Source organism: Erinaceus europaeus, chromosome 20 (genome assembly GCF_950295315.1).
Source record: "Erinaceus europaeus chromosome 20, mEriEur2.1, whole genome shotgun sequence".
Classification (NCBI taxonomy): domain Eukaryota; kingdom Metazoa; phylum Chordata; class Mammalia; order Eulipotyphla; family Erinaceidae; genus Erinaceus; species Erinaceus europaeus.
Genome location: NC_080181.1, coordinates 5,147,135 through 5,172,663, shown reverse-complemented (window position 1 = coordinate 5,172,663; position 25,529 = coordinate 5,147,135). Strand labels below are relative to the sequence as shown.

The following is a 25,529-nucleotide window of genomic DNA, read 5'->3' as shown; positions in this document are numbered from 1 at the left end:
GGTGAAGCAGAGAAAGCAGTTCAATGAGGCTGGTAAGTGTCCTCTTCCTGTTGTCTGGCCCTGACAGTCACCAGCTGAATTGCAGGGGTCAGTGTCTTTGCAGCCAGAAGGCCACTCAACCCCTCTTCCTTCCTTCCTGCCTTCCTTTCTTTCCTTCTTTATTTTTTAAAACTATATTATTATATAGTTAGAGATAGCCAGAAATCAAGAGGAAGGGGGAGGTAGAGAGGGAGAGAAACAGAGAGACACCTGCAGCACTGCTTCACCACTCACAGAGCTTTCTCCCTGCCAGTGGGGACTGGGGACTTGAACCCGAGTCCTTGATCACTGCAATATATTGCAGGTGTACCACCACCTGGTCCCTAACAACCCCCGTTTCAATACAGTTCATACCGATTCAGGCACACATGGGAAACATGAACAAGTCTAGCACACTGAGTGTTTCACTCTTATAACAGGTTAATTTTCTATTACTGCTCAGATTTCAAATAAGCTTAGATGCCTATTTTATATGCAAAGCGTGACATAAATGCAAACAAATGTTTAAAAACATGAACAAATGAAAATAACATTTTTTCCTGCCTAGCCTGTCTCTGAAACTAGCCCTTTAATTTAAAAAACAGACAAACAAACAAACAAAAAAACCTTAAGTGAAAAAGGACCAATTCCACTTTGAGTTCTTTTCCTAGATGTACCAGTGTATACTGACTGTCTCATGCGTTCTTTTCCTAGATGTACCAGTGTATACTGTCTGATGAGTTCTTTTCCTAGATGTACCAGTGTATACTGACTGTCTCATGCGTTCTTTTCCTTGATGCACCAGTGTATACTGTCTCATGCGTTCTTTTCCTAGATGTACCAGTGTATACTGTCTCATGAGTTCTTTTCCTAGATGTACCAGTGTATACTGACTGTCTCATGCGTTCTTTTCCTTGATGCACCAGTGTATACTGTCTCATGCGTTCTTTTCCTAGATGTACCAGTGTATACTGTCTGATGAGTTCTTTTCCTAGATGTACCAGTGTATACTGACTGTCTCATGTGTTCTTTTCCTAGATGTACCAGTGTATACTGTCTCATGAGTTCTTTTCCTTGATGTACCAGTGTATACTGACTGTCTCATGCGTTCTTTTCCTTGATGCACCAGTGTATACTGTCTCATGCGTTCTTTTCCTAGATGTACCAGTGTATACTGTCTGATGAGTTCTTTTCCTGGATGTACCAGTGTATACTGTCTGATGAGTTCTTTTCCTTGATGTACCAGTGTATACTGTCTCATGCGTTCTTTTCCTTGAGGTACCAGTGTATACTGTCTCATGTGTTCTTTTCCTTGATGCACCAGTGTATACCGTCTCATGAGTTCTTTTCCTAGATGCACCAGTGTATACTGTCTCATGAGTTCTTTTCCTAGATGCACCAGTGTATACTGACTGTCTCATGCGTTCTTTTCCTAGATGCACCAGTGTATACTGTCTCATGAGTTCTTTTCCTAGATGTACCAGTGTATACTGTCTCATGCATTCTTGCTGCTGCAGACCCTGGTCTGTCTGCCTTGAATACTGCTTCCTCTTTCCTGTAAGAGCCTCTTCCACTTAACTCTGGACTTTGACACATCAGCTCCCTGTGTGTTCTGCTCCACTGTGGGAGCTCAGGGTGTCAGGTTGTGTATTTCCAGGTACACTACACAGGCCTCTAGTCTAACGCCAAGACCAAGTATGAAAAGTGTGCCCTTTCCTCTCCCTCCTCCCACTTCCTCTTTCTGAAGCAATGCCTTGTTTTACAAGCCCCTTTAATATGGTAAATATCAAACACACTTTTGTGGAGAAAATGACATCTAAGTACATTGACTGCAAGTCAGAGGATGTAGGAACACAACAGATAGAGGAATTTTTTCATAACCTATTGGTAGAATGTTCTAGAATTCACAGTGGACCTGAGAAGTATGCCAAAGCCTCAGCAGATGAGCTGGTTAAGGAGGGAAGCGAGCTGGAGCACGGACTGGATAGATCCTAAAGTGCTGACCATCAGCTTAGATGATTACATTCAAATGCATGAACCAGCACTACTTGGTTTAGGCAGACATCATCATGTTAAGGCCTTGCTCCAATGGTGTGCAAGAGAGCAGGAATTCATTGGTGGTGAGATGTCTAGCCCCATTCTATGTTGTCGCCTTGACATTTGTTCACAGGTCAGTGTAGGATACCAGTTGTAATGCAGGTTCAGGAAGAGCATTAAAAAGCCTGTTCAAGGAGAAACACACAAGACTGGCAATGGGGTGGGCAGTTGTGTTGAGGACAGATTTGGTTTCTACACTAGGCCTGTTTCAATCCTCGATGGCCAGGTTGGAGTCAAGTCACTACAGGGTCAGAACTTGCTCAGGTATATGGTCCTGGATACCAGCTGCTAACTTGGCATAGAGAGAAAAGACTGATGGATTCTTTTTGGTTAGGCTTCATCCTACAACCATTTTTTTAAAATCTTTTTAAAAGTATTATTTTTTAATTTGATAGAGATAAATTGAGAGAGGAAGAGGAGAGAGAGAGGCAAAGAAGGGCCTAGCAGAGGCACACCTGATTAAGCACACACATTACAGTGCACAAGGTCCTAGGTTCTAGGTTCCAGGTTGAAGCCCCCAGTCCCTGCTGGGGGAAAGCTTGATAAGTGGTGGAGCAGGGCTGCAGGTGTCTCTCTGCCTCTTTCCCTCTCAATTCCCCCTCCCATCTCAATTTCTCTCTTGTCTCTATCCAATAACAAATAAATGAAAATATTAAAGAAGAAAAAAAGAAAAGAGAAGGAAAGATATATGCAGCGCTACTCCACCAGTCGTGAAGCTTCCCCTCCTGCAGGTGGGAATGGGCACGGGGAGAACTTAAACCTGGATTCTTGTGTGTGGTAACATGTGCACTTAACTGGGCGCAGCTCTGCCTAGTCTATCTCCACCCCCCCACACACACACACATACCTACACTCTACAGCCTTCATCTGACTTCCCCTTAGCACCATACTTCCTGAATTTCCATGAACCCATTTTCTCTTTTCACATTAACAGAATGCAATTTAGCTTCTCTGTTTTTGGAGAAAAGAACATTTCTTTTTTTCTTCTTCCCATTTCATTTCTACCACTCAAAACACAAAACTACACTGGACAGAGTCTGTCAGTATTTGTAACTCTCATTTGTATCCACATGTAATCAATCATCTGCACTTCCCAGGACCCAGAACTTTGACATTCTTCTTCCACTGGTTTAAGAGCCTCAGTACCAACGGAAGTAGTGTACAGTTTGAAGAAGCAATATGGACAGATTGGGACATTTCTACTCATAGATATTTTTTAATTAAGTAATCAGAGATTAAAGACAATTTATTTTGGAATTTGTTGTTGGAATGCCAACTGCTCCTCTATTTTTGCTTGAGAAAATAAAAATGGAGAAAAGAAAATATATCTCAAAAGTAAAACTTGAAGTTTCTGGTATACCTCCTTTCTTTCTGTTTTGTGTTATAATGGATTGATTAGTTTTATTTTCTCCAAATGCCTCCTGGACCATTTTGAATTTTTATGTAAGACTACAGAGACAGAATGTAATATTTAGGGACAATTAATTTTAGATGACTAGCAATTTCTTTTTCTTTTTCTTTTGACTAGCGATCTCTGAAGAATGTGGTAGTTCTGTAATTATTTTTTTAAAGATAGGCCTATGTGAATTTCACATATGAGACTGGTTGGCTGTTCCTTGTCATCTATTTTTCTTGTCTTTTAACATCAAATATGACATGGTGCACCATGGAAAATGTGCACAAAATGATCCTGGCCTCACTTATATATAAGCACAGCTTTCTGCATCCTGCAAATACTTTATAAACTTTAAACATACTATCATATTGATGTCCAGAAGTGTGAAGGGTCTGAGATTTTTATTTGCAAACTTACTTTTATTTACAGTTTTCAGTGATCTTACACTTGATTAAATTTATTTCTTTTTAAAAATTTTTTAAAATGTTTTATTTTTAATAGTGATTTAATATTGATTTCCAAGATTGTAAGGGGTATAACTGAAATAGGAGTGTAATTCCTTACAGTTCCCACTGCCTGAGTTCTGTGTCCCATCCTCTCCACTGGAAACTTCCTTATTGTTTATATGTCTGGGAGTACAGACTGAAATTATTTTTGTGGTGCAGAAGGTTGGGAGGATTAAATTTCTTTCTTTCTTTTTTAAAAAATATTTATTTTCCCTTTTGTTGCCCTTTTTTATTATTGTTGTTGTAATTATTGTAGTTATTGATGTCATCATTGTTAGATAGGACAAAGAGAAATGGAGAGAAGAGGGAAGACAGAGAGGGGGAGAGAAAAACAGACAGCTGCGGACCTGATTTACTGCTTGTGAAGTGACTCCCCTGCAGGTGGGGAGCCGGGGACTCAACCGGGATCCTTACACCAGTCCTTGCGCTTTGCGCCACGTGCGCTTAAGCCGCTGCGCGACTGCCCAACTCCCTAAATTTATTTCTTTAAAAAAGTTCAAAGTATTTATCCACTTGATGTTATTAATAAACCTTTTTGATTTACTTTTTAGATAATTTGTGAATGTATAGCCAGCAGTGACTTTTGTGTACTGGCTTTGTAACTTGCAACTTCACTATGTTTAATGTCTTTTATTTTTTGTGACATCTCTATGGTTTTTCCTACATGGAAATTATGTTTAGCTTGACTAAAGGAAAAAGAAGATTCAGTAAAATACGAAATGAAAGAAGACATGACAACTGGTGCAGTGGAAACACAAAGGTGGTGGGGCAACATAAAGAAGCATGCACAAGCAGATCTGATGACTTACAAGAGACCGAAGCAACCTGGAAATGTGCAGCCTGCCAGCTTTCAATTGTGAAAAGAATAGAAATTCTAAAACATACTTCGTGAGTAAGGAGAATGAATCAATAATCAAAAATCTTCCAACAAAGAAAAGACCAGAACCTTTTCACCTAACTGGTTAATCCTATTGAAGACTTAAAGAAACATCAAGACCAAACTTCAAACTCTTTTTAAAAACTGAGAACAAGGGAACACATCTGAACTCACTTTGTGAGGCCACAGTACCCGGACTACCAGTGTCCAACAAGGAGGCTACAAGGAACAAAAATTACAGGCCCTGGTAAACACTGATACAAAACATCTTCAGCTTTTTTTTTTCTCTCCAGAGTTATCTCTGGGGATCTACAAATCGATTGATCCTGGAGGCTTATTTTTGTTGCCCTTTTTGTCACCCTTGTTGCTGTTACTATTGTTATTGTCATTGCTGTTCTTTTAAGATAGAGAGACATTGAGAGATGAAGGGAAGACAGAGAGGGGGAAAGACAGACACCTGCAGACCTGCTTCACCGCTTGTGAAGTGACCCCCTGCAGGTGGGGAGCCAAGATCCGTATGCTGGTTCTTGTGCTTCACACCATGTGCACTTAACCTGGTGCGCTACTGCTCAGACTCCTATCTTCAACTTATGACTAGCCAATTACAGTCAGCAGTAAAAAAAAAAAAAAAAGTCACATACCATGATCAGGTAGAATTTATCCTTGAGATTCAAGGATGGTTCAACATATGCAAATCAGTAAGTGTGATATATCACAGTCAAGTGTGATAGATGATCATCTCAAAAGATGCAGAAAAGGTATTTGACAAAACTCGACATCAATCTGGGATAAACTCAGTAAGTTAGGAATAAAAGAATGTATCACAACACAAGAATGCTGATATTTTACCAGCCCAGAGCAGCATCATACAGCACGGTGAGTTATGTATTCTCTCTCCATAGTAGCTGCGTTATATTCAATTGTAACGTGTGCACTCAACCCAGTGCACCACCACCGGGCCTCATTATATTCAACTGCATGGAATAGTTTTGTCATTTTTCCTCCAGAGCACTGCTCAGCTCTGCCTTATGGTGGTGCATGGGATTGATCCTGGGACTTTAGAACCTCAGGCATGGAAGTCTTTTTGCATAGCCATTATGTTCTCATCACCCACCCTTTCATAAAGCCTTGAGTAGTACTCTCATCTCATTTTACAAACAAGTGCATTTGCTTACGGATACAGCAACTCCTGTAATGGAAAGGGTGGGGCATTGCTGTCACACAGAATGGAATTATAACCTTGGACAAGATACATAACCTCTGCAAGTCTCCCTTTTCCTTGTCTATAGGTACAAGAAGCCTTTTTTCTTAGACTGTTGGTGTGGTAAAATGAGACAGAAATGTTTACTGCCTGCCATATAGTTAGTACAAGAAGAGAAGAAGGAATGAATATTATTTCAGAAGCTCAAATTTTGGTTCACTTGACTTATGATCAATTTGCTGGAAATTCTGTGTTAGACCAATACTGAAATAACTTCAGGACTTCCATGTTTTCAGCAGTGCTAAGGAATCTTAAAATGATCATGGGCATCTCCTAGAGACAGTCTATGTGTGAGAATTATGTGTGAATATATTGGAGTGCAGCATATTTATTGACAGAACAGTTGCATTCTGGTGTCAGAACTGGCTAGTTGTTTCTTGTTAGTGTTCCTCCATCTGCTATGCAGCCTTGACTATCAGGAACTAATGAGTCGGCAAAGAGAAGCAGGAGAGACTAGGAGCTTAGTGCCTACTGAGGCAAAAGGGAATATAGCAGTGCAGTGATCCCTGACTCCATAGCTGTTGAGTTCTTGGAAACTGCCTTTAAGCAAAACATCCTTTAGCAAAACCAATGCAACCATACACTAATTGCAGCAGGTAAGAGTTAAATCCCTGTGGCTCATTTCTAGTCACAGAAACACTGCTAGACTTCTAAATAGACCCCCAAAACTGTCAAGCAATAACCAGTATTCAGTTTTGATTTTCCAATCTGCTCATTCCAGCTATGGTCAGGGAGGCTCAGGCCTCTCCTGGAAGCTCAGGGCACAGGAGGGGACCAGCCTTGGACAGGACACTGTTCTACCACATGGTGCCTCACAGCACCCACTCATCTGGGAGCGCTCAGACAAGCCGGTGAGACTCACATGCATATCTTGGGGGTGCGGAGAGAAATGGAGTCCCAGGAGAGCCATCACACTTGTACTTGCTGTAAACTAAAATAAGTTGTCTTCACACTCTCCCCTTCTTTATTGCCCTATTCATAGAAAGGAATGAGTTAATAGTTAGAGGGAAGGAAAATTAATGGGGTCCCATCTGTGTGAAAGCAGGTCAGCATAACAGATGCAGCAAAAACATATGGGTCAGATCAAAGTGACACCTGTATTTCATACCTGACGAGAAAATAAAACCTGGCCTAGTATATCGAGACAAAGGAAGTGTTGTAGTGGTTAAAGTTAATAGAAAATTAAGATAAGGTCCTTGACCATCTGCTTACATTTTAGTTAAATAATGTGGGAAATTCTTAAATGTACTGACACTAAACTAAAAAAAAAAAAAAAAAAAGCTGTGCATGTTGTCCAACTATCTGGTATTCATCAGGTGACTCTGTGATATGGCTAACAGTCTGGGCTAGTGGTTCAAAGACCTAGCTTCACTATCAGATATCAGGTCTCAAGAAAGCTGTTTTACGGATTATAAGACAGAAGCCAATGTGTTTATAAACACATTATTTTTCAAATATGTAGTCAAAAGTTTGACAGGGTAAGGACTGTAGATAGGTAAGTAAAGATCTGTTTCTATTCAGAAATAAAGTCTTATTTTGCTCTTATTTAGATATTTATCTGTCATCAAGATTGTCATTAGAGCTCTGTGACCCCACCACCGTTTTCCAGAGACCGTTTACCTCCCTCCATTCTTTCCATTCTTTCTGGATAAGTACCGCGCTAACCGATGGCGCTACTGGAGCTCCCCATTCTTGCTTTTCATAGATGGTAAGAGGCAGAGAGATACAGAAGGAGAGAGACAGAAGGAGAGACAGCTGAGGCACTGCTCCAGCTGCTCCTGAAGCCTCCCTCCTACAGGTGGGGATCCGGGAATTGAACCTGCGTCACCACACACGGTAATAAGTGTGCCACAGATCCCAAATCTATTTTTTGTGTGACTGTTTCTATTTAGACTTTATGGTGGTCACATGCTGAAACAGCTGGGTGTTCACCAGCAAGTTCCCAAATGTTATTTGATCCTGAAGTTTTATTTTATTTTTTACTGCCACTAGGGTTATAGTTGGGGCTCAGTTGCCTGCACTATGAATCCACCAGTCCAGTTGGCCATTTTTAATTTTTTTCTTTTTTTTTTTTATTTAATAGGACAGAGAGAAATTAAGAGGGGGAGGGGGAAATAGAAAAGGAGAGAGGAAGATAGACAACTGAGCACCTGTTTCACTGCTCATGAACTGTCCCCCTGCAGGTGAGGAGTGGGGGTTCAAACCTGGCTTCTTACGAGTGGTAGCATGTGCACTCAACCAGGTGTGTCACCACCCTGCCTCTGATCCTGAAGTTTAACACATGCTTCCTACATATAATTTAGTGGTGCTTCCAATCCATTTTTATAAGTTACAAAAATGTATCAAGTTATTTGGTAAGGTAAGGAGTGCCTGTGGCCAGCTATCTCCCAGCCCCTGGCAAATTTTGCACAGCACTGGGCAAACCCCATAACTTCTGTGTCAACGGTATGGCATTGCACACTCGTGTGGAGTTTAGACAAGTTAATAGTTGCACGTACCTTCAAAATTGCTCTTCTTACACAGAAACCTGTCACTTTATTAAAAATGACTGCTACAGTGGATATATTAACTTATAGCAAAATGGGTACAAACTACATTCTCAGAACATTTTTAAGGATTTCAGTAATTCAAATGAGATCATCCCTCTCTTTCCCTCTTATCTCTTTGCTGTCACTTTCTTCACACTCTACAATCACCATACTTTATTTTGTCTTTATAACTTTGCTGAGTGCCTGCACTACAAATCCTCTGCTCCTGGAGACCGTTGTTTCCCATTTTGTTGCCTTTGTTGTTGCCCTTGTAGTTGTTGTTATTATTGTCGTTACTGCTGTTGTTGTTGTTGGATAGGACAGAGAGAAATCGAGAGAGAGGGGAAGATAGAGATGGGAAGAGAAAGACACCTGCAGACCTGCTTTACCACTTGTGAAGCAACTCCCCTGCAGGGGGAGTTGGGGGCTTGTACCAGGATGCTTACATTTGTATATTTACTTTATTAAAAGTATATTTTAAGTCACTTGCATTTTTTGAAAATTTTTTTTAATTGAGTGGATGTTTTCTATCTATACTCTTGTCTTTTCATTTTCTTTAGTGTTTATTAAAGAGAAGTTGCAAATTGGGTGAAGTACAGTTTATCAAATTTTCAGTGATCTGAAGAAATCTTTGTCTAATCTGCAGTCACAAAAGCTTTTGCATATGTTTCTTTCTATAGTTTTATTTCTTATGTTAAGATATAAAGCCCGTGACATTTAAAGTTATTTAGGTTCAACTTGTGTTTCCTTTTAGAAATATATCTATGTCCCACTCACTTATGGCAACCTACATAAATCACGCTTTAAAGATTTGTTCAAAATTGTGTTTAGACAATTTATTGGCCTTTGCAATTGCAAAATATTACTTTTTATCTTTATTTACTTATTGGATAGAGACTGCCAGAAATTTAGAGGGAAGGGAGAGGGGACGAAGAAGAGGGATAGGGAGAGAGAGAAACCTGCAGAACAGCGTCACCACTCACAAAACTTTCCCCGTGCAGGTGGGGGCTGGGCCTTCGAACCTGAGTCTTTGTGCATTGTAACAAGTGTGCTCAATCAGGTGCACTACCGCCCAGCCCCCCAAATATTACTTTTTAGTAGATACTATTCTTACTCCATTTCTTTGTATGTTTTCATAAGTATCATGACTTTTAGAAGTCATAACAAAGGCTTATATTTTAGATCTTGAAGCACTCAGTCAAGGTAAAACTCACTAGGCATAAAAATAAAAAGTTTAATTGTATATTTAATTGCATATATAGACATCATTTTGCTTCTGAATATTATCTAGGATTGGCTATAATAGTGATGATCAGTAACTGAAGTAATTATTTACATAAATCAGACTAGCAAAACTACCCAGTAGAATTATATCTGTTTCAGCAAGAGGTGTACATTTTCACTTGTAGGTATTCATTCTCTTCAGTAATGGGAATAAATAGAGTGACCAACTTTTCTTTTTTCAATCATGAGTAGCTATTTGACTCCTAGTCACGACTTACTACCTATTTAGACAGTATTTCAGTCACGTGCCCAATCTATTTGACTGTCTTCTAGTGATTGGACCTTTAAATCACAATGGTGAAGGCACTAAACACTGAGGAACAATCAATAACCTGGATGCAACTATGGCTCCAACTTTGATTCTTTTAAACATTTATCTTGAGATCTATCTTCCCTTCCAATAAAGAATCCACCAGTTAGATACACCAGTTAGTCTACTGGTTAGACCCACCAGTTATTTCTACCGGTTAGATCTGACAACAACCAGACCCTACCTTAATTACCCATGCGTTGCCATGGCAGAAAACAATACAGACTTTCAGACATGGCCTGTTTCTGACGGTAACAGAAGTTATATGGGTAGTTCTTAGCAGAGGAGTTCTACTTGGTTCCTCTATTTTTTTTTAAATTTTTTAAATTACTATTTATTTTCACTTTTGTTACCCTTATTTTTTTGTTGTTGTAGTTATTATTGTTGGTGATGTCATTGTTGGATAGGACAGAGAGCAATCGAGACAAGAGGGGAAGACAGGGGGAGAGAAAGAGAGACACCTGCAGACGTGCTTCACCGCCTGTGAAGTGACTCCCCTGCAGGTGAGGAGCCAGGACTCTGAACAAGGATCTTTAAGCTGGACCTTGCACTTCTCACCATGTGCGCTTAACTCACCGCGCTACCGTCAGACCCCCATTGGTTCCTCTTTTAAGGTACTGGAAAACATCATGATAATCAAAGCTAGTAAACATGCACCCATGCTAGCAAGCCCGAGCTTTAGCTCTGGAATTATCAAGAGCACTGATAGTGTAATGCTGTGTGCACTGGAAGGCAACTGGAAATGACACCATCCAGCCCGACTCCTCTATGGAGTTGTTCAGTCCTTGGCAAAAGCAAACACGTCAATCAAATTCACAAGTAGACTTTCCTTATTACAGCACCTCCTCCCCAGCCTGTCCTGGGTCTACGATTTCTGTGTCAATTTCTGAGAGGTGCATTCAGTTTCACATATGGAAGCACAGTTAAACAAGAATGAAATTCAACATTCTCTAAGTACATATGATAAATGTAGGCTCTGGGCCTTCCATAAGCCTGAGAGGAAGTGCAAATGATAAAAAATTTAATTGTAAAGACTGCTCATCTCTATGTCATGGCTTAAAGAATAATTAAAAAGGGCAGGTGAAATAACTCACCTGAAGGGCCAGGTGGAGGCACACTCCATAGAGCAGCATGTTGCAGTGCGCAAGGACCCGGGTTCAGATCCCTCATCTCCACCTGAAGCTGGAGACTTGATGAGGGTGAAGCAGTGCTGTAGGTGTCTGTCCATCTCTATCTCCTCCTTCTCTCTTGATTTCATTCTGTCTCATCTAAATAAATAAACAAATGAGTGAATAAATAAGTAAATAAATAAAATAACTTAAAAAAAGGAAATAACTCACTTGGACAGTGTACTATTTTGTCATGTGTGTGACCCAGGTTTGAGTCCAGCCCCCACCACACTGAAGGATTTTCTCTGCCTCTTTCTCTATCTAAAAAAACCTTAAAAATAAAAACTAAAATGATAGCTTCTGTTTAGCTGTACAGAAATCTGAAATCCTGTGATTTGCAGCAATTTGCGTCCAACTAGAGAGCATGACTCTGAATGAAACAGCCATAATGAGAAAGACAAATTCCTACAGCTACATGTAGTGTAAAGACAAAACAAGTAAAGAGACCAACTAAATAGAACAGCAGCAAACTTTGGGACTTGGTGGTCACTAGGAAAGAAGGATGGAGGCAGGGTGGAGGTGGGGAATGTGTATGTCAGGACCAAAGGAACCGGGCTGGGCACGTACATAACAGGACTGGGGCATGAGCTGGGGGTGTGCACATCAGGTCCAACGGGACACATATATAATGATTTTTAGTGCTGTTTTGATACACTGATACTATAGTTGGAAACAAAAAAAAAAAAAGGAAAAAAGGGTTAAGAGAACTTAAAATAAGAAAAGGAATTCATTAGGTACCTACATCTCTGAGTTCTCAAACAGCTTGTTGGGCCCTGCATGGTTTGCTGTTTCCTTATCTGCTAACTTCCTTCCCCCAAGGTTGCAGAGCAGAGGCCTTGGTCGTTTTCTGTGACTCTGCCCCATGCGTTACCTCATTTCTGCTCTTGATAATTATTTCAGCACTTCCGAGAGAATGGACATTCTATACACAAACACTGCACAGTGTCAAGTGCAACTAAAGAAATCCGGAATAACTGTTTCATCTTCTTATATAACCCACTCAATTCCATGTCATATTTTGGCATAACTGAATGTTTAAAAGTGAGTTAGTATTTCAAATCTATAATTAATCACAGAACAAAAGAAAAAAAAGATTTCACTGAAACTCCCATGAGTGACTGATGGCAGATGCCTCTGCCACCTGCCAGTTTCTCACCCTGCTGCACCTCGTCTGCTCCAAAGAGGTGGCCTCACTTCAACAGTACCCATCCCGTACATCAAGTCAGCAGTTGGGGACATTGTAAGTAATTCTCCTTAAGAGACAAGCATAACTTCCTTACAAGAGGAACCACTGAGCGGCAGGAACACTGGCCTGATTTTAAGACCACTACTCACAAGCAGTCTCCCAGAAAGTGTGTCTCGATCAAGTCCAGGATTTGGAAGATAGTGACAACAGAAGAAGCACAATTATTATTTTTTTCCTTTTGATCTTCAAACTCCTACATGTAAACAACCAGACAACTATTTAGTAGGAGCCAAAATGAATATTTGTAACGAAACTGGTGAGCAAGTGCACCTGAAAACTCCAAAGGTAGAGAGCAAGGGGGTGAAGCAGCGACCGTGATGGGTGTTGTGGGGCGTGGGGGGTCTGCACTTCAGCAAGCAGACAGAACCTGGCACCTGGGAAACTGGACACAGGCTACTTCAAAGCAGCCTGTGAGGATGTCCAGGAATACTGATTCAGAACAGTAACTGAAACTGGGAGAATTGGGCTCACTGCAGCAGCAGAGTCTAGGGGGTGATGGTCACTCCTCAACAAGAGAGCAGTCTAGAAGAAATCAGAAATCCCAAGGCAGAAACTCTAGAGTTCCTTTCTGGATCCAGATCTCACAATGAAGAGCGGAGTCAAAATTGAGCATGTTGTTATTTACAATAGTTAGAGCTAAAACATGCAATCAACTTAAATGCACACCAATTGATGACTGTGTAACGGAGCTATGGAACATATGTCTGGTGGAATATTATGTGAGCAATAAAAGGTGGGATTGTGAGTTCTGTGGGATAAAACGAATGAAACCTGAAGAAAGTATACTAAATAAAATAGTTAAAAAACAAAGATTCATGGATTTACAAGTCTGGTATTTAAAGTACATAGAGACCACTTAGAAAATATTTCTATTCCTTTCATTCAACAGAGTTAAGTATTTAGCTACTACCTTCTAAAAAAGAAAAGAAAAAAAAACACTTCTGTTCTGAGCAGTTTGATAGTTCCTGAGACCTCACACGTGCATATGCATAGTCTTACGTACAACCCCCTCCCCTCAACACAAATGAATCGTGTTTCCTGTCACCATAGTGCATAGTACTGGGACTATCATTAAAAAATGTAAATTGGGAAATCTGGTTTCCCTTGATATTATTTAAGAACATTTGCTTGTTGAGTCAAATCATTATGAATATAAAATAAGCAAAGCAAAAGACTTTGCTTCATCAATTTTTTAAGTGTCCTAGAGGCTTTTATTTTAATTGAGTATAGGTTTTCAAGTGCTGTTTTTTAAAACTTGTGACTTATTAATAAAAATATAACAAACATAGAGGCAGTCATTTCATAGAGTTTTGCAAAATCAAGAAACCCCATTTGGCATTTATGTGAAATGTGAATTCCAGAGGCAAATAAACATTTTGTAGGAAATGAAAAAAAAGAAACAAAAAGAAACAATTTTTTTTCTGTAAAGGTATAATTACACCTACTCTAGCAGTAGTACATGTTATAAGAACTCTAAAGACTAGCTTCTTTACAGTATGTTTTGAAATCACAGCCTTTTTTTTTAATCCCTTCAACATTTTGTGGGCAGTCAGTATAATTCCCAGGAAACATAGTCTATTCTATTCTATTATACCAAAAAATGCATTCCCTACACTTTGATTTACCCTCTTTGTGGCAGGATAATTAAAGTTTCCTCTACTTGTATAGATAAGCCTTTAAGGTTGGTAATCTTATTCCTCTTTAACAGGTGGTGAAAGTAAAGTTATTCATTCAGGATCACTCATTTAATCACAAATCTGAAATTCAGACTAAATCCTACCTGACTCCAGAGACAAAATCCTCTCCCACACCACCTCTCCAATGAAAGGATATATTAAGAACTATAGTCATTGGCTCCAAAATGATGTTCCTTTGAAACATCATTTTGTTTATCTGTTTCTCCCATGGTTATATAAAACTCAGTGGCTAAAGCAATTGAACACTAGACTTCAGTATATTTTAATCTTGTCCTCGTTATCTTGCCCATCTCTTTGTCTCCACCTGTGTTCTCATCACATACCTAGCCTGCACTGTGAGCAGGTGGGTCTAGCCCTCCTGGCAAAGGCTCAGGTGTGTTTCAGACCTACAGCTGGAGTCCAGTACCTGGGCACCACTGCTCTCACAGTCAGTGGCTTCAGCTTGTGCTGAGCATACAATTTCAACAACCCTGATGCTTCTGTGACATCACATGTCCTCTCAGCCTCAAAATCAGAGTTGGTTTCAATTTTGAACATCAACTTCAAGTGCAGATGAATAATCTTAGTTACAGGTTCATTTTTTAAGACTTTGTACTGCTTGAAGTTGCACGTGGGTGTTGTTCCTGACAGCTTAAAAGGGAGAAAAATAAGCTCAGAAAGGTGAGGACTGATGATGCATCACTGACTCATAAAAAAAAAAAAAATCTAGACACTCACCGTTTTCTGTGTGCATATGTTTTCATAAGTGATGTGTGAAGGAGTCACGCATGGCCAAGTCAGATGCACATATGGAGTGTGAGCTATTGTTGATGTGATGTTGATGGCTCACTCTTCACCTCTGCACTTCCATCTGCCTGGGGGAGGACCAAGTGTTGACCCAAGGGGACAGCGTCCATGGGCCCTTTCAGTTCCGGCTTTGGGCTGAGTGCAGGCCATGGGAAGCCCTGATGGGAGAGCAAGAAAGTGAGCCCAGGGTCCCAGACTCCCCTACTTGACTTGAGAGCTCACTGTTACCTTCTACAAAAGGTCAGGAGTTCTGTCAGGTGGCACTTGACTTAAAGTCGGGTCACTGCTCCTTTCTTTGGCCCATTTGTGTATAAGTCTCCATGGCCTCGGACCTGAGGACCACACCGTTTTAAGTTGTATTCTCCTAGTACCTTCCCACACATTCTAAGAGTCTCTTCGTTAAGTGCCTAGATTAGCAATCAAAGTGCACTGTCTTTTTTCCTCCCAGATAGCTGTTTATAGAATAGTTTATTTGTAGGATGCTGTGCAATACTTGGGCTATGACAACTGTTGATAATAGAAGTGAAAAACTTTAAACCTCTACCTTTGATGAAATAACTAGGATTCATGTTGCTTGTATTCAACGTAAAGTTTAAAAAAATGTTCCCGAAACGACTCTATCAAAATAAACATTAGGACCCAACACTCTACTGAAGATCATTTCAAAGGAAGACATGCTACATAAAATGAGTTAAACCGTAAACTAGAAACTGAAAAGACACAAAGGCATTTTGACTTAGTCACTTTATAAAAGAAAAATCAAGCTTCTATTGCCTTTCCATCATGTCCCTACATTTCCATTCTCTCACATAGTTAGGTTTCTAATCTGTGCAAAGAAGAATAAACAAATGCAAGGTAGGAAACATGCATAAGGTATTTTCAGCCCCACTTTTGCTGACTCTCAACTAAAAGTGACAAAACAGTTCAGGTTTCTATCACTGTTCTGGCAAAGAAGGGGGTGGCAGTAATGTAATTTCTTACTGTTCAAGTAGAAGATTAGAATTTGGTGCAATATAAGAGAAATCGATGAGGAAAATTGAAGCTGACTGAATTATCAAGATAAACAACTGCTATTTTGAAAATGACCTAAGAGTTAAAGAGACTTGGTCAAGAGCTGTGTATGATGTCAAGCTAGGCAGAGAGAAGAGGCTCTTTGTTTTGCTTTTAAGGAAATCACCACTTCTACATCAAGGACAAACCATAGGATGCTATCTGGAACCATGTCTCTCAAATTCCTTTGTTGTCTGTTAAGATTATTGCTTACTTGAAGTAAGCAGAAAAATATTACACAGGCACCAGAGCAAGCTCCATTTTAACTGTATGCCTCTTCATAGTTTATAGGGGTTTGCACTACAGTGACTTGCTTAATTGGGACAAGGAGACTTTGAACTTATTTCTTTGACAGAAGGACTCATGTACTTGACAGCTGTCTGCAGAATTCTGTCAATATGCATTTCAGATAAGCCTTTGGGACCCTGTGGTGACTAAGGCAAAATAGACCTTGCCCTCACAGGATGAAGGAAAACCACTCTTAAACTATTTACTATTCTCACAACCTTGAAGGAAAGGCGAGGGGTGTGTGTGACCAGAGATTAAGTAGAGAGAGTAAAAAAAAAAAAATTCATGGGTTTAAAATTAGGATACAACTTTTTACCAGTCATCCCCCTAAAGGATTCTGCAAATTGCTGTTTTGTATTCATGCATGCATGCATGCATGTATTTTTATTACCACCAGGGTTATTGCTGGGGCTTGGTGACAGCACTATGAATCTACCACTCTTGGCAGCCCTTTTTTTTCATTTTTTTTCTTTTTATTTTATAGGACAAAGAGAAATTGAGAGGGAAAGGGAGAGAGAGAGAGAGAGAGACCTACAAACCCATTTCACTGTTTGTGAAGCATCCTCCCTGCAGGTGAGGAGTGGGGCCTTGAACCCTGATCCTTGTGTATGGTGAATGTGTGTTTAACCAAGTGTACCACCGCTCAGCCCTCTGAAAATCACTGTTTGTATTGATGGCTAAGCTCCATATGCCCAAGCTGTAAATTTTCCCATGGACAACTGTGCATGCAATAAAATAAATAATCTGGAATTCCCTTTATTTGCTCCTTCCTAGGATGAATTTAAACATTTGCTTATCCATGGTGCCTTGGAATAGTTACGTGCCATTCATATTTTTTAAACTTCTGTAACAGAACTAAGTTTAATTAAATTATTTTCAAAGTGAAAAATGAAAGTTCAGCTCGATAGCTCCTATGGTGTCTGTGTAGGGGCAGTTCCACTTGATGCCAGTGTTTCATGTCTGAGCAGGAAGTAGAGGAAATTACTGCATTACTCTGGGGACTCAAGCACACAGCCAGTTCAACTCAAGCTAATATGAGCTGCTGGTCTTTTCAGTGCAGATGGATTATTCCAGCTCTCACTCTGTGGGGGAACAAGCACAATTTCACCTACAAAGAGAAGCAGGACAATGAGGTACGTGAAACAGTTAATTTTAAGGAATGAGCCAGTATCTGAGAGTCACAGAGGCACTCTTTTTCAGAACTGTTATTTATAGATTGTGGTAAAAACAAATTTAAAAAATATAAATTTGAAAGTACGGATTACTAAATATTCACTTATGCTAAATATGGCTTATGAGCAAAGACAAGCATTTAGTGTTTTTCTTAAATAGCAGAGACAACTTTCCAAGAGTGCCCTTTAGAGTGAGAAAAATAAAAATAAAAAAAATAAACATCTCGTATTGCCTGGGTAAAGTTGTTCCTCTTTCTTGCAGGTGGTTCTTCTAGATTTCACATATTAATGTATTATTCCACAATGTAGCCTTATAAAACCCACTCTGAGAGTAGTGATGTCATCTAACAGCATCTAAACTTTTCTGGAACATTTCAAATGTTTGTTACTTAAAAATGATACACAGTTTATTCTTGCATTTGAAATTCAGGGATCAGGTAACAACACTTGTGGCAAAACAATGAACACAGTAGCTTCTGCTGCTTCTTTAGCTTTTGGGAAGAGGAAAGGGCAGCAAAGCCAAGCACAGCACAGCATCCTGTCAAAATGCAGTCTTCCCTTCCTCTCACTGCCACGCAAGGAAGCACTGCCTGCTTGTGCATGCAATGCTTAGTTTCCAATAGCAATTGTGTGACTATAAATATTCTGCGTCTGGCTTTTCTGTTGGCAAAGTGCAAAACAGTGATGATAACGTGGTCTTTATATAAGAAGTGTATCTGCCGTTTATGTTACTGTGTCTGATTAATATTTGTTATTCTGATGACTGAGAGGAGATGCTGTAAGACTGAAGAAAACAATGTTTGTGGAAATGCCTTTTTATTCCTTCAAAAGGATGGAAGCTATAGGTATGAAGATACAATAGTTTAGAAGGAAATAGGACCTGCCTCTAGAACTAAGGGTCTGTCAAGATAGAATGTTTCACCATTCATATTAATAGGCATTCAAGTCATAAATCACTACTTAGAAATGTTCAGATTAAACATGTTAGTGCAACTCACTCAGACGACTTGTACTTCAATGTTAATCTAGAGGTGCTATAAGAAGAGATGTGTTTTTACAAGCCAGGGGAGCGGAGGTAGGCGGTAGCTTGGTGGCAGAATACTTGCCTTGCTGGTGGGAGGCTCTTCGTTTGGTCCTTGGTACTAGAGAAAAACAACAAAGCAAACTCCACAGATGATGGAGCAGTTCTTTATATCCCCCCCACCTTGAAAAAAATTGGGTCAGGGAAGTGGTTCATGATAACCTATCTGTCTAATTCTTGAGCTTGGTCTTTGGCACTGCATTAAAAAAAATGATATTTAGGTAACTTTTCATTCTGTACAACAAACAACAGCAAAAATTTACTTCCATTACTTACCATTTTAGTAGTGGCCTTTTCATGAATCTTCTAATTGAGTAACAGCAGAAACACTGTGCTCTTATTCCTGTAAATTCTTATTTTTTGTGGCTGTAAAAACAAAAAAAACAATGAAACCCAAATTTAAGCACTATGTGCATGATATTAATTAACTTTGAAAATACCTATGAGCTATATTGGGAACAATTATCTTTTCCATTCAAATACAAGAGAAAGATCAAAACAAACACCACCAACAAAAGGTTTGGCCACTTGTTAGCTGATACTGGTTTTTGTGTTTTTTTCTTTCTTTTCCCCAGTGACACAAGAACACTTGCTGCAAGTTCTCACTCCAGAATCATACTTCTTAGCAGCAACTTTTACTTATTCATTTTAATATTTTAATGAGAGAGATAGAGATACAGAGAGAAAGACCAGAACACAGCTCAGCTCTGGCTTATGCTGGGGCTGGGGATTGAACCTGGGATCACAGAGCCTCAAAAGGCATAAAAGTCCTTTGCATAACCATTATGCTGTCTCCCCATTCCTTCAGCAGCAACTTTTAGAAAAACTGTAATATAAAAGAACAAAGTTTTTAAATTATTGTCAATCTAGAATTCTCTAACCAGACAAATTTAGCTCGGAGAAAAGAAAAAGTAATTTTTAGAAATGTAAAACCTCAAGAAATTTACTTCATCCCATATGTTCTCAGCTACTAGAGGATGTGCCCTTCTTGAACAAGGAATAAAATAAGAAAGGGAATGGCCTGGGGCTTCAGAAAGCAAAGAACCCAACATAAAAGCAAAGCAAAGGGAGTCCTGGGAAGGATGCTAAAAAGGAACATTCAAAGACAGTATATATTCTTCAGATCTAAACACCAACTGATCCAGACCAGCGAATCAGAAGGCTACAGAAGCAAGCCTTCAAGAAGCTAAAACCACAATAACACATAGTAGGAAGAGTATGTTAAGTGTGGATTTACATGGAAGAATAGTTTTGCTGAGTTAGTCATAAATACATGGAACCTTACGCATATTAATACAAATGTAAGTTAGATAGATAGATAGATAGAGAGAGAGAATCTACCAGGTTTCACTGGGCCTTCACACTTGCATAATTCCATAGCTTCTGGCAAATGTCTCCCTTTTTTTTTTCCCCAAGATAGAAGATGAGACAGAGAAGGAGAAAGAGAGACAGAGAGAGGAGAAGTACCACAGCATTGCTCCACTTCTCATGAAGCCTCCCCTTGCATGTGGTGGCTGATCCCAGGTCTCCACTCATGGCAAAGTATGTTCTATTGGGTGAGCTGTTTCTTGCCCCTCCCCCCAAGCCCCAGAAAAGTCTTAACTACTGAGTTTCAGGATATAGAGAAGGTACACAAGAAATAAAATCCATATATAGTACTTAAACTGTTAAAATGCAAATAATTACCAGTGGAAGTTAAGATATTGCTAGAGTACAAGAATGATATGGGACTGTGATGTCGGGATGCATGTAAGAAGGCATAAGCAGGGAGACTGTGAAAGTGAGTTAAGCCCTCAGCTTTCATAATGGGAAACTATATATAGATAGTGCAAACTTGGGAAATATAATAATAATGCTATTACCAAGTTCTATGGGTCCAGAAATGTAAGTTATGAGATAGATAACCAACTAACATAGGTGGGACTGACTGCTTCTGGGGGCCAGCAAGGAAGGAAAAGGGACAGTTGTCTTGTTTTTTAACAAGCTATAGAGTCCTTGAAATATGTACATGCATAACTTTGATAAAATTAAATAATAAATAGAAATAGAAAACAAAGCAGATGGTGGTTTTAAGCGCAAGGACTGACTAAGGATCCCGGTTCGAGTCCCCGGCTCCCCACCTGCAGGGGAGTCGCTTCACAGGCGGTGAAGCAGATCTGCAGGTGTCTGTCTTTCTCTCCCCCTCTGTCTTCCCCTCTCTCTCCATTTCTGTCTGTCCTATCCAACAATGACGACATCAATTACAATAATAATAAAAAACAACAATGGCAACAAAAGGGAAAATAAATATAAAAAAATTTAAAAAAGAAAACAAAGCGTATGCTACAGAAAACAATGTAGTTGTAGAAATCATGCCCTTATTACTTAATAGAAGTTATATATATATATACTATCTAAAGATATCCCTTATAATAATATATATTGCCTAAGTATACTCCTTATTATAATATATATTATCTAAAGATAACCCTTATAATAATAGATTTTATCTAAAGATACCCCTTATAATAATATGTATTATCTAAATATACCCCTTATTATAATATATATTATCTAAAGATATCCCTTAGCCATTATTTGGTATCATAGAATACTTATTTCTGGCTTTTGTTTCTTCATGTCATTTGTTCAGTTTACAAAGTTGTCACTTTAGTAACACAACAGCCTGGTAGGTTTTTTTAAACATTTACTTATTTATTCCCTTTTTCTTGCCCTTGTTTTTTTTTTTTTATTGTTGTAGTTATTGTTGTTTGTCTTCAGTGTTGGATAGAGCAGAGAGAAATGGAGAGAGGAAGGGAAGACAGAGAGGGAGAGAGAAAGACACCTGCAGACATGCTTCACCACCTGAGAAGTGACTCCCCTGAAGGTGGGGAGCCGGGGGCTCGAACTGGGATCCTTACACCGGTCCTTGCTCTTTGTGCCACGTGCGCTTAACCTGTTGCACTACCACCCAGCTCCCCAGCCTGGTAGTTTTGAAGAGGCCTTGGTGACTGAAGGAATCATTCCTAAATGAACTAGAAACCTGTGACTATTTAAGCATGTTATTCAAACTCCTTGAGGAGCTATAATTCTCTGAGTGTTTCACATTTTGTTGACCTCTTTAATCATTACTTTGTCATGGACAACAGGACCTGGAGATTTGGCATCCAATGAAGGGTTCATAGGGAAGTGGGTAGGGTAGGTAGCATAATGGTTATACAAACAGACTCTCATGCCTGAGGCTCTGAAGTCCTCATCCCAGGTTCAATCTCTGGCACCACCATAAACCAGAGGTAAGCAGTTAAAAAATTTTTTAAAAAGGAGGGAAAGAGGTTTGGGCTTTATTGGTCTAGCCACTCTGGAGGAGGTGAGGTTTCTGAAGTCTTTGAATTGATTCAAGTTCTCCTCATGCATGTCCCCAGTGGGTCTCTAGTTGGTGACAGCAATCATGCTCAAGCCCTTCAAGTTCAAAAAGCTTTGAGACCTGGTTCCATAAAGGAAACATTCTCGCTATTGCATTTTAGTTGGGGATGGAATCACTTTCTCTTGTTAGTACAAACTGAAAGCCTGCACTGAAGATGAGATGCCCCTTTGGCATCTGTCTACACTAAAGAAGGCTTTCTCCTTCTCACCACCTTTACTCAAGATCCCTGTGAATTTGTAGTGGAGTCCAAGCATTAGTTGTTCCCCGACTGTGGCATCTAGGTGTTGCCTGTGTGGAGAGAGCTTCCCCCAAACACTCTCATTGACTCCCACTCATCCTTCCATCTAGCTTTTTTCTAGGAGCTAGGGTAGCTGCGCCTACCATAGGCTTCTCTTGGCAAAGTGCTCTTAACAAGGCCCCCTGTTGCCAATTTCCTCCTTTGGACTGTATGTTTATAAGGGCAGGAAAAGTCCTACTTGCTTTCACCATTGGTTTTCCTGGGTCAGTCACTAAGTAGGTGCTGACCTGAATGAACTTAATCTCCCTCTTTACAAAGTATGCCCACACTCTGTATCACAGTGATAATGATGATTCTCCCTATGCCCGCACCTGTGGTCAGAGAACACTCACCCAGCTCTATGTGAATGGAGCAGTGAAAGTAGGGACTTGCCAATTTCTCCAGGCCAAGCTGGGATGCTCAGATCTGCAGAGTACTCAATATTCTATCGTTGCCAGGGCTTCACTGCTCTGTACTGACTTTTTTGGACACAGAGAGAAAGAGGTGTGTGTCGGAGAAGAGGTGTCAGCACCAAAACTTCCTCCAGTGTTCTGGGGGCTGGGCTGGAACCTGGATTGTGCTTATGACAAAGCAACATACTATCCAAATGAGATATTTTGCAGGCCCATGCTTGGTATTTTCAAAGAAGTTCTTAGAATCCACTAACAAATACGTCTTCACTGTATGTTATCACTAGTGAAGATGAGATAGCATCTACTACACTTGAGGACTGCATTAGATGAAGAGCTGGTCACTCAGTACATTAAAGTGCTCTTAATATGATTTGTTCACAATCTTTCTGTTTTCTGACAGTCGAGGCACCGACAACAGACTGACACACCGGCGGCAGACGATTCTCCGTGAGAAGGGGAGAAGATTAGCTAACCGGGGGCCAGCGTATATGTTTAATGACCGTTCTACAAGTCTATCTATTGAGGAGGAGCGCTTCTTGGATGCAGCGGAATACGGCAACATCCCAGTAGTGAGGAAGATGCTGGAGGAATGTCTCTCCCTCAATGTCAACTGTGTGGATTACATGGGCCAGAATGCCTTGCAGCTAGCAGTGGCCAATGAGCATCTGGAAATCACAGAACTTCTTCTCAAGAAAGAAAATCTCTCCCGTGTTGGGGATGCCTTGCTTCTCGCTATCAGTAAAGGCTACGTTCGGATCGTGGAAGCGATTCTCAGTCATCCTGCTTTTGCAGAAGGCAAGAGGTTAGCGACCAGCCCCAGCCAGTCTGAACTCCAGCATGACGATTTTTATGCCTATGATGAAGACGGAACGCGGTTCTCCCATGATGTGACCCCGATCATTCTTGCTGCTCACTGCCAGGAGTACGAAATTGTGCACACCCTTTTGCGGAAGGGTGCTCGAATTGAGCGGCCTCATGACTACTTCTGCAAGTGCAGTGAATGCAACCAGAAACAGAAGCATGACTCCTTCAGCCACTCCAGGTCTCGAATCAATGCCTACAAAGGCCTGGCGAGCCCAGCGTACCTGTCACTCTCTAGTGAAGACCCAGTCATGACAGCTTTAGAACTTAGCAATGAGCTGGCAGTTCTGGCCAACATTGAGAAAGAATTCAAGGTAGGTGTCTAACCAATATGGCTTCACCCTCCACAAACCCAAGTCAAGGGGTACCAACTGACAAGCTCCAGCTATGTGCTTAGCACTATGTTAGCTGTTGTGCACAGTAGGTGGATTTTATAGATTCTTAAAAATAAGATTTAATTATAACTTTATGTAGTAAGAACTGTGATCACTATTATTTAAAGTGACTTACTATTTGTTAAACATTCTGTGTTTATTACATCTAATCATTATCACAACCTTGGAAACTAGTTCTTATTCAGTGGTGGGTCTGGAAAGGTTGAGTCAGCTCCCAGACAGAGCTGAGACCTGAATCTAGGTACACAGTGCTCTAAAATCCAGGTTGTTTGTCCAAAGAGTCAGTGAATGTCAGTAACCTTGTCCTCAATGAATATTTAACACCTAACAAGAAAGGAATCACTGGCTATAAATCAGAAGCCCCACAACCCTCACCTTGAGTTTAGTTTGCTAGAGCATTCGCTGAACTCAGGAAGCTCCTTTATTCACAAGATCACTGACTTATTACTGAGCAAGGTAGTCAGGAGTGGCCCAGGGGATGAGATGCTTTAAAGGACAAGGTGTGGGAGAAAGCCGCAGGGCCCACTGTCTGTCCAGGTCACTGCTCTCGCTCTCCCCAAATCTCTATGTGCCTAACAGTCCAGCTTTGTGAGCCACATCCTTTTGGATTTAATCTCCATCCATCCACTGCCCCCTCCTCCTCAGGTCAAGGAACTTCCAACCCACTAATCACCAGTGGTTTAATCTCCTAAGTGCTTCCAAAAGCCACCTCATTCCTACAACCAAGAATACCTTTATCACCCTCTACATTTCAGAAATTCCAGTATTTTTTGGATCTGTGAATAAAAACAAATGTGCTTGGGAAGTACATTTTGTTAGTCATATGAACTAACAAATTCTTTTTTTCTTCTTCTTCCTTAATATCCCAACCACATTGACCTTTTCTGTCTTTCCCATTTGAGGCACCTTCATTTCCTGCTAGAAATGTGCGTCAGAGCAGAAATATACAGGAATCCCTCAATGTCTAGGTAACTGGATTAATCAGTAACAGGGAGGAGCAGGAAGAATGGAAGGGTAACAGTGAGAAAGTCTTTTACAATGAGGCAAAGTAATTATTTTCAAGAAATTCAGTTCTAGAAAAGTTGAAAAATGGGCATTGATTACCTAAAAACTACTGATGCTTTTATGAATTCTTGGAAAGATTCCACATACCTCTCTTTGGAGGTAAGAAATCTATTTTGTGAGAGCCAGATAAGGTGAACTTTAACAAAGATTTCCAAATCTCTGATATAATAAGATATAGTTCCCTCTAAAATGCCTTCCAAGGTCTCTCTCTCTATATTTGATAGTCTCTCATCCATTAGGCAAGAGCCAGGGGAGTTGCACTCGAGTCCTTAGGCAATTTCAGCCTTGCACTTAGAATCTCCTAAACTCAACAAGTATTTGTTTCCCATATCACTAGAACTGAGGCTAA

At 40.1% G+C, this 25,529-nt stretch overlaps 1 protein-coding gene across 4 annotated transcripts in view; it reads left to right on the top strand.

Moving 5' to 3' along the window:
* TRPC6 (transient receptor potential cation channel subfamily C member 6) overlaps positions 1-25,529 on the top strand; it is a 75,309-nt gene that overhangs the window by 13,869 nt on the left and 35,911 nt on the right. For all 4 annotated transcript variants that reach the window (XM_060179716.1, XM_060179718.1, XM_007520721.3 and 1 more), the window contains exon 2: positions 23,260-24,034. In XM_060179716.1, the coding sequence (XP_060035699.1) occupies positions 23,260-24,034 (775 nt within the window). The remainder of the gene's footprint in view (positions 1-23,259; positions 24,035-25,529) is intronic.